Source organism: Pinus tabuliformis, chromosome J (genome assembly GCF_031772625.1).
Source record: "Pinus tabuliformis cultivar Carrire ecotype Pingquan chromosome J, CPIR1, whole genome shotgun sequence".
Taxonomy (NCBI): Eukaryota; Viridiplantae; Streptophyta; class Pinopsida; order Pinales; family Pinaceae; genus Pinus; species Pinus tabuliformis.
The window spans coordinates 946,933,152-946,943,445 of NC_142295.1; the positions used below are offsets into that span (position 1 = coordinate 946,933,152).

General features: G+C 33.4%; 1 protein-coding gene across 1 annotated transcript; it reads left to right on the forward strand.

The window, feature by feature from the left end:
- Window positions 1-4,404: 4,404 nt before the first annotated feature.
- Window positions 4,405-5,260, forward strand: LOC149229916 (ethylene-responsive transcription factor 4-like). The gene has a single exon (XM_089378789.1). It carries the CDS (start codon window positions 4,541-4,543, stop codon window positions 5,129-5,131), a length of 591 nt encoding a protein of 196 aa, XP_089234915.1. The 5' UTR covers window positions 4,405-4,540; the 3' UTR covers window positions 5,132-5,260.
- The last annotated feature ends 5,034 nt before the right edge of the window (window positions 5,261-10,294 follow it).

Below are 10,294 nucleotides of genomic sequence, written 5' to 3' on the forward strand. Positions count from 1 at the left end.
TTTTACCAAGAAATAACTTAATAAGTGAATAAATGTATTTATTTTTTTAATAAAAAATTTGGCCACAGATATAATTCCACCTATTTGATAAAAACTTTGAAAGAATTCTGAAAAATGTAAAACAAGAAAATTAAAACATGCGTGGATCTATTCATGTAATTTATAATTTATTTTGTATAAAATATATAAAATAAAATTTTAGACTAAATATTAAATAGAGCAAATAATCTTGGAGTATGTTCTAAAATTGTTTTTTTCGATTAAGAGTTTGTTTTCCTTAAATTTAAAGAAAAAGGGTAATTGCCTAAGACCCAGAAGCATTTAGCAAGAATGAAACCATATTTTATTTTAGACCTCCAACAAATTATTCCACAGAATGAGATAAAGAAAAAAGATAATTGCCCAAGACTCAGAAGCATTTAGCAAGAATGAAACCATATTTTATTTTAGACCTCCAGCAAATTATTCCACAGAATAGGATTTTCCTTAAATAATAAATCGCCAATACTAATTCAATTTAAATATTCACACATATAAAAAAAAAAGTAAAACAAATCCCTAAATACTTTAAATATTCACACCTATAAAAAAAGTAAAACAAATCCCTAAATACAAATCCGGTTATAATATTTTCCCCCTTATGCAAAACGCCTATATTCCCCATATTTATGGAGGTCTGGAAGTCTGTCCGGTGCTTGCCTAAGGTCTGCCCCCACCGCCGGTAGTACCAAAGATGGCAATTACCAGAGGCGGCCGGTACCGTTACCGTTACCGGCACCGGCAAGCAAGCAGGCGGTCGCCGTGACAACACGAAGGCACGCGGCACGGCTGACAGAAAAGCGAATGATTCGGTGGCATATTGAGGAAAAAAATGAGAGCCATGTGACACTCATTGCGGCTGTAAAGTCCATTATGCCGCTCATCGCAAATTTGCAAATCACCGCGGATGGAATGGCACGAATCGAATGGAGCGGAGCTACGGATGGATGGCTGAAAAAGCTGCTGGCTATAAACAGGTCCCACCCGGCAAGGGCGCGTAATGCCGGCACGGTACGGCAAAGCGCCAATAGTCGCGTAGCCGACGTCAAAGCAGGGCAGCGGAATCTTCCGGTAGGTAGCCGTAAACAGCAGAGGTTGACAGATCAGCACATGAATGACACGCAGTTGAACAGAGAAGAAAGAACGTTCGCTGTTAGCCTGTTACCGTAACTAACCAACTTCAAGAGTATATCTATCAAATTCGACCATAATGGCCAAATTCAAGAGTATATCTAATTATAGTTATCAAATTCCACCATAATTACCAAATTCAAATGAGGATACCAAAAAAATTAGACGTAATTTAATTAGACTGTCTTTTTTGCCTGGAAGATTATGGAAATTCTTATATTTTGATAAAATTTGGTAGGAATTTTTCTAAATTTAAGTTATAGCTATCAAACTTTAATATTCTAGGCACTTTAAAGATTTTTGGCGATGCTGAATCTGTTTCCACCATAAAAAATAAGATTCAAACGCTGCTACTGCCAAATTTTTGATTTTTTTTAACATAGCTTCCAATCACTTTTGATCCTCCCAACAATTCCTAGACTGCTCCAAAAAATTAAACTTACATGATAAAAAAACAAAAACATAATATATCAAATTTAAAACATAATGTATCAAATTTATTAAAATATTACGCAATAAGGAAAAATGTAAAAATAAAATTATATAATATCAATAACAAACTTTCACAACTAGAGTCTAATGTAAAATATTAACTAGTAAATATCAAAATTAGACTTTAGTGATCTTCATATACCTAACTCGGGAAATGGAAGAAGGTTAAAAAACTTAAAAATAAAAATAAAAAAGAGCCCTAAAAAATTTAGCATAACTTCTCAAATTTCTATTTTTTTTCTAGTATTTTTTTATACACATTTATATACCTAAGTTAAGAGACTACTATTATGCAATAGGATTAACATTAAAAAAAAAAAATTATTATTATTATTTTAAATTAAATAAAATTACCCATTTTTCTCTTTAGAAAACAACAAAAGAGAAATTTATATTTCAAGCATTAAACAACCTACGCCTTGAAACCATCTCGCTATCAAATTTAAATGTATTCATCAATAACCAATTTAAATATTAAACAGCCTACGCCTTAAAACCATCTCGCTATCAAGTTTAAATGTATTCATCAATAACCGATTTAAATATATTCAACAATAATAGAGTTGAAATCAACGAACTAATCATTCTTATTATCGTCCATTGAAAACAGAACTTGCCAATTAAATCCCAAACCATGCCCATGCCCATGCCCATGCCCATTGTCTCACAGGAAACAGGCACGTGGTAATTGCTATCTTCCTAAAACACGTTTTATGAAAGAAAAGTTCCAAGGCTATATAAATTTTTCTAATAAAATTATCACCTTTTTATAAGTTTTTAAATACAATATATTTGGTCAATTTAATATTTTCATATAACTAACTTATTAATATATAAAATTAGTGTTATTTTTTTTGCAAGGTAGGAAAACTTATCATAATTCAAATGTCTAATTTACAGTAAGGATAACAATTCATAGTTATCCAAGAAAAACCACGCCACCTAATGGGGTAGACTTTCACTCTTCTCGGATGGGTTTTGGGTCATTAACCTATTTCCTTAGGTCCAAGGAAGACGAGCTCTTAGCGAAGCAGAAACAGTGTTAGGGGTGTTGCAGAAACAGTGTTAGGGGTGTTAGGGCATACTCCACGGCCCGATGTGAAACTAGTTTTAAGGCTTACTCCAGGCCAGAGGTGAAACTAGTGTATCATTGGAATTGAGTAATGAAAATCCTTGAATTTTTTAAATTCAATTCAGTAGAATTTAATAATTATGCATTCAACAATTTAACTTATATTGATATAAGTTTCTGATATATGTTGTTTGCGAGTTTACTAAAGTTTTATGTTTCAAGTGGCCTCACCACCCATCACCCATTATCAGAGACTAAGTAAAACATGAGTGGTGATATCACTCAGTAAGACATCAGTGAACTCACACACAACATAACATCAACTCACACACAACATATATCCAAAAACTTATATCAACATAACTACCTACTGTGGAAATATACACTCAAAAACTTAAGTTAACCAGACTTGAAATGTCCCAACCCCACCAAAATCAAATCTATACTAAAGATTACCCACAAACCTTATAACAACCAGCGAAAATATAAAATATCATGGTAAAAAATTTAAATATGAAACACTATCGATTTCCGATTTGTGCAACTCAAGAATTTGGATCATTTTAACAAGAAAATATTGTTATGAGAGAATACTTTCGGTAAATCAAATTTTAATTTTTGTTATCGATCATTTTAACATGAAAATATTGTTATGAGAGAATATTTTTGGTAAATCAAATCTCAATTTTTGTTGTCAAAGCTTTTTGAACCACCAAAGGATTTGTAGAGTTATTTTTAGTGTGATTTTTTGGACTTTTGAATCGTGCCGAAAATTTTGAGGTGAAATCTTAATTTGTGTTTTGAGGTGAAATCTTGATTTGTGTTATTTAAAGTGTTTTTTTCGCTGTATATAAGGATTCAGTAGCCTAAAAAACACTAGGGCACTTCCATTGTGAAGAGGTTACTCATCAAGCTTGTGATTTCAATAAGGACTCAGTAGCCTAAAAAACACTAGGGCACTTCCATTATGAAGAGGTTACTCATCAAGCTTGTGATTTCAATAAGGACTCAGTAGCCTAAAAAACCTACAACACTTCGATTGTGCAGAGGTTACTCATCAAGCTTGTGATTTCAATAAATTCCTGCCAGATTTTAGAGAAATTAGAAAAAAAAAACCACCAAAAACTTCCAAAAAATAACACATAAGACAACTCGACCCCATAATATGGTTCATCATTATTGCTTTTTTTTTTTTTTTTTTTATCGTCAAATTCCAAAATTAATAGTTGGAAACCCCACAACTCACGACCGTCCCTTTCACACGGGAATGCAATTGATCCATACATTTTCGGTATTAAGTTGAATTTTTTGGGGCCACGGCGAAGCTTGTTGAAAAATTAACGCCTGTCTGGCTGCCATTATCGTTCCTTGGCCGTTGGGGTAAACGGGTGGGGTTTTTTAATGGCAGTTTGACTCGTTTACGTTTAACGGACGCGTCGGGAGAGCTTTGGAACTTCAATTTTGCCGCGGCACAATTAATGATTTGATTTCCTTTTTTCCGCCAAAATCAGAGAATTTGGTCTTCACGTTACGTCAAACTGGCGGTGGAACCGACGCTCCCGATCCCCCGTGGCGATCGTGCAACACAAACAAACTGGCGGTGGAACCGACGCTTCTGGTCCCCCGCGCCGATCGTGGATCAGAAACATCCCAATTTATGCTTATGCATCCATGGATGGCCATGGGCATTGGCATGGGGCATGATACCCGGCGCCATTCGCCAGGTTTCGAGTCTCGACCACTTTATAAGGACGGGGAAGCGCGGTGACGCATGTAACGAAGGGAGTTTACTTTCAGACTCTGGATATGGCTGTGGAGACCATGCGGAGAGCGAGAGTGGGGATCGGAGGTCACGAGAACGAATCCCGGGCCCTCAAAGAAACCCATTTCAGGGGCGTAAGAAAGCGGCCCTGGGGAAGATTCGCTGCGGAGATCAGAGATCCATGGAAGAAAGCTCGAGTGTGGCTCGGCACATTCGACACTGCCGAGGATGCCGCCCGCGCCTACGATGATGCCGCCAGGGCCTTGCGCGGCGCAAAAGCGAAGACCAATTTTGCTCTCGCCACCGACGACAATGCCTCTGCTGCGCTCGCTCGGACGCGCAACCCCCGCTGGATTCGAACGCTGCACCCTCAGCAGCAGTGGCCTCATGATCTCAAGGCCTCGGCTTTGGCTTCTTTTCCTTCCGTGCCGACATTGGAATCAAGCAAGAGACGTAAAGCCGGCTTGGCAAGCAACTGCCGGCCCGAGTTCGAATCTCGTAACAATTCTCCCTGCTCTGCGCTTTCTGAGCAGAAAACCTCTTCTTCCCCGCGGAGGAAGGCCCCTTTTCTGCTGGATCTTAACCTTCCCCCTTCGGCTGAGCAGGACAACGAGAACGAGAGCGCGGCTCTGTAAATTTTATGGAATCTATTTATCAAAAGTTGGCCCCTAGCTATTTTGTAAAATTTCGGCGTGCCAAATCACACCTTTAAAACTATATGTACAGCTTCACAAAATTAAATTTTCAGGCTTCTTTTCTGGTTATTTTCATCGTTCTGTTACTCAGATGATTTGGACATTGTTTGACGGAAGTTTGCTCTGTCAGCCACTGCCTCCTAATTTTGCCTAACTTGGCCTAAATGTATTAGGCAACTGTAGCGGAAATTCTTTCCACGTGTAACAATGAATACAATTTTTGCATTTAAAATGAATTTATCTCTTCACGAAAAAGTGTTGATGCGCACGAGGTCCATAGGGCAGGTTGAAAGCGTATGCTAAACGTTTCCCGAGGCAGAATTTCCTTCATTTTGCTTTAAATAATTTATTCCTTTATTTTGCTTTAAATCATTTAATCAAGTAAAAAATATGACTCGTTTATATGTGAGATTTTTTTTTCGGAGTCTTGTCTTTTTGAGTTAAAATAAATTTAAAAATGAGTTGTTTATATGTGAGGATTTGCTCAAGTTTTTAGTTAGAATTTAGAGGAAAAAATTACGGTTAAATCTTGATTTGTATTGTTTATATTTGGTTTTTGATTGTACATATAGATTCAGCATCTTCAAAAACCCTTGGGGCATTTTCATTGTGAAAGTTTCGCAGTGTATTTTTTAGTTTACTGTCTATAATTAATTAGGGATTTCTTAAAAATATAAGTTTGAGTTATAGAGGCTTGTAATTTGAGTGTTTTTAAGGTGTTGAATTCAGTAAAAAAACTTATTTTAAACAACACAAATTAAAATTTAGCCCAAAAACATATTAGCTCTATTTCTACCAAAAACTCAAAATATAACATATTTAAACACATCAAATTAAATCTATTTTTATATTTAAAAATATAATTTAAATAATAAAAAATTATGATTTTATTAAGAATACTCTCTCATGATTAAAAATAAATTATGAAAAATTGTAAAATATGAAGCCCATAAAGTTCCAAAGGGCACATCTAACATCCAAGAATAAAGAAAAGAGGACGTGTGTGTAATATTTAAGATATTTGGATGGATGAGATAAACGACAAGAAACAATTAAGGACCAGAATAGAAAGGATGATTAGAGGTGAGCAGAGAACTAAGATAAGATAGAAAGGATGATTGGAAGTAGGCAAATGGGCGTGATCCAATCCTAATTTTTTTAAGATTATATTAGAGCTAGTTAGTTGTTGTATGTAAATTTACTCTTTGAATATGGTTTATTGGATTATAGTAGATAGTTATTTAATGAGAAAAGGTAGTACCCATTAGGGAAGCCACCAAAAGTAATTAGAGTATTAAATAGTGAAACTATTTGTTGAGAAATTAGAATTTGTTAGATTTGAGTATAAATTAATCTTGAGATTAGATACCAATGTGACCCTGCCAAGAAAAAGTCAAATACCAACAAAAATATAAACCGTAATTAAAATGGTTAGCTAGTGTTAACATTCTTGATCAAGTTTGATTTAGTCTCATTGTGATGTGATTAATGATTTGATGGTAAGGGGTGGGTTGTTTAGTGTTGTATGGACTTTTGATTTGGTCATCAAGTTTGACTTGTTTTCATTGTGTATATTAATGTGATTAATATATTGGTTGAATTTTGTGTTTTAAAGTTGTGATAATTATTTATTAATTATTGAATTTATTAAGATATTGGTTGTAAGTTGGTCAATCTGAGGGATGGTTGGGGTTTATAATTTATGATGTCACATTTGTAAATGAAATATCATGTGAGAAATAATTATATTTCATAAGTTATTTTATAGTGAGTAAGTTATGTTGAGATTGTTTTGGGGTCATTAGTCAATACAATATTGGGGTGTGAAAGGCTCAATGTGAAATGGTGAACATTAACAATTGTTAGAGCATGTCACATGTGATTGAGCGAATGTGCTCATCATATTGTCCATGAAATAATGGATGAAAACTTATGTTTGTTGTGGTGGTATGAGTCTTGCCATATGTTTTCTTTAAACTTTTTTTATAGTGTGGATTGTTTTTAATTGCTAATGCTTTGAACTCTCAATCAAGATCCATTTAGAGTTTATGTAATGTGTAATTGTCTTGAATGTTTTAATGGTTGGCTCACTATAACAAATTTTAAATATTTGCTATTATAATGAGCTTATGATCAAATATGCACTAATTCTTTTTGTTTGCTTATGAATTTAACAAAAAAATAGAGCACATCATACAAATTCTTAAACTACAATGACATAACAATATAACTATGGTAACAAAGACACATAGTATTAGATTTATGTTCAAAGTATGATGTTGGACCAACATTGATCAACTATGCAACTATGATTTTTGTGTTTTTATGGATTAACAAAAATATTAAGCACGTCTATGAAACTATGATAATAAAGGATTTTCTTTAATTGTAGTGACATAACAATGAAACTATGATAATAAAGGAACACACTATTACCTTTGTGTGCAAAGTTGCATTCAGATTAATGATGATGGGCTCATATCAGTGTCAACCCTTTTAGGACATTGATCTTAATTCATTAGCCTACTAATACTCGAAGGAATTTGTTGAAATACCAAAACACTATAGAGGTTGAGCACGATGATATATCGACAATTTACCAATTTCCTTACTATAATGCATATGCATACATATTATAATGAGTAATCATGTACAAGCAAAAGAAATATGAAGTAGCCTTGAATTTTTTTCAACAAAGAGTGAAATTGTATATTTCAAATCTAATTTCAACTAAAATCACAAATTACTACTAAAGCAAGTCTAGAGCCTTTAAAAACAAATAAGACTAATATGAAACCCCAAATAAAATTATTCCTCTATCTATAAAATGGTAAACATGAAAAAAAAAAAAAAATCTTTATTGAAAAATAAAAAGGGAGATAAAAGAGATTCAACCTACATGTAGAACAAATAAAGAGTTAAGTTTTTTTATAGCAATAATGAGAAGAGTATAACCATGGTTCTTCATCCTTCAATCCTACAAACAAGATTAGCAAACAAATATATGTACAAGTAAAGTAAGTATATTATAAACCTTCAAATATCTAAGATTATAAAAGAATCGATGGATTATGAGCATGGCCAAGACAAGAACCATATCCTTATGCCTTCCTCCTTGACATTATAGGTTTGATAAACTAGAAACCCTAAGAGGAAGAAAAGAATTGTGAATGAAATGAAGAATTATGGTTGAAAATCTTCGTTTGATCTTAAAATATAATTTTTGAAGTAAAATAAATCATTGCAATCTATTTCATTTTTTCTCTTTTACAAAAATGTTAATATATCGATGTCTCATTGATATAGTCAAATCCCATTGACATGGTGAAATTTTACTCGCTTGAATTTGACTATGTCAACGCTATAAAATATCATCTAGACATCATCATACCAATTCCCTTAGGGAAACATCAATCTCTTGATGTCGATCGAGGTTACTAGTGAAAAAAAGGACTAGATTTCAATAATGTACAATGAAATATAATGTCGAAATTGATTATTACCTTCAACGTTGGAGATCAATGCTATATTTCTTCCTAATTGTAGTAGTGACACATTTGGAAAAACATGCACACAATATTTGCCATAGTAAATGTAATGTGAGGAATCCAACAAAAAAAATGAGGAATTGTAAATTTTTTCTTAATAATTGTAAAGCTTAAGAGAAAGTTTAGAGATTATAAAGTACATTGTGGATATACTAGATATTATAATTTTCTATTGTCCTCTACAAAATGATATTTCTCCTTTATTGTGTTATCTTTATACTCTTATTGGAAGTGGCACTACTATGGAGAATGAAATCTATAATAGGAGTTGAACCCATTTCCCTCATTTCAATTAGGGTTTTAACTCCCTTCCTTGGGAGTTAAGTTAGGGTTTTAAACACCTTATTATTATAGTAGTAGTTAATGGATTCTCACTAACTCCACATGGGTGAACGATGGTGAGTTGGTAGAGTTTTCACTTAGACTTGGGAATAATTAGACCATTACCTTGTCAAGGACATTATTTTCAAATGCATAATTTATTTGAGGAAAAAAACCACTATTGGAAATAAACTATCAACCATAGAATGCAGTGTGTATCTCCAAGACAATTGTTGTAGAGGTTAGAGACACTAGAATTCTACTTCTTTGAGCTTGGATTGGAGTATTTTTAGTTTTGGTTTCTTAGTGTAACTTTAATGATCCAACCCAAAATGACCCTCCTAAGTCCCAAGTTTTATCTTTCCCATTCTAAAGAACCAATAGAGTCTTACAGTAAATCTATGTAGATCCATTTTGGATTAAATATCACCACTCTGGGAGGCTTTTTGTCTCCAAAAGATTTAGTTTTCAAGGGGCCAAGAAAACCAATTCTTATATTTCAATTTTGAGTAAGATTTGTCCTTAACTAGTAGTTGACCATTGATTCCAAATTACCAAGTTTTTGTTGACTCCTTCTAGTCATTTAAATTCTCTTTTGTAGAATCATAACCTTTGGTAATTATTCTTGTGTAACTAGTTCCAAATATTCTATGGAAGGGAATTCTTGGCCCTCTTCATCCATGTCAAACATGTATAGCTTGTAGAGTTTTAAGGGTCTCTAAATTTACCATTGAGTAAATACACATCTAAGGTGGAAAGGTCAATGAATTAGCATTAATTTATACCATTTCTAATGATTTGAAAGGTCCATATCTTAGGGTCTCGATTTCTTTGACCCTTTAACCTTTCCTAATTTAAGAGCATCAAAACTTCATCTCTTACTTTGAAGGTATTTTCAACCTTGTGTAAATTATGTTTGGAAAACTTTTATTTAACTTGACCTTTATTAGCTTCATTGGTTCCTACATCTAAGCTTATTTTCCTTAAATACATCACTTGAGGTTGAAGCCTCTACTTTAATGAGATATCCATATATAATATCCAACAATGATGGTGGAAAATGGCCAAAACAAACTTTAGATAGAATGATTTACTGGGAATATGGAAATTGTTACTATAGAAATGTTGCATATAAATGGAAATTTAGTTCAATGTCCTTGTATTCTTTTGATTGCGATCTATTAGAAGTTGAACCAATTCCTTTTCATTACCTCCATTTTCCCACAACTATGAG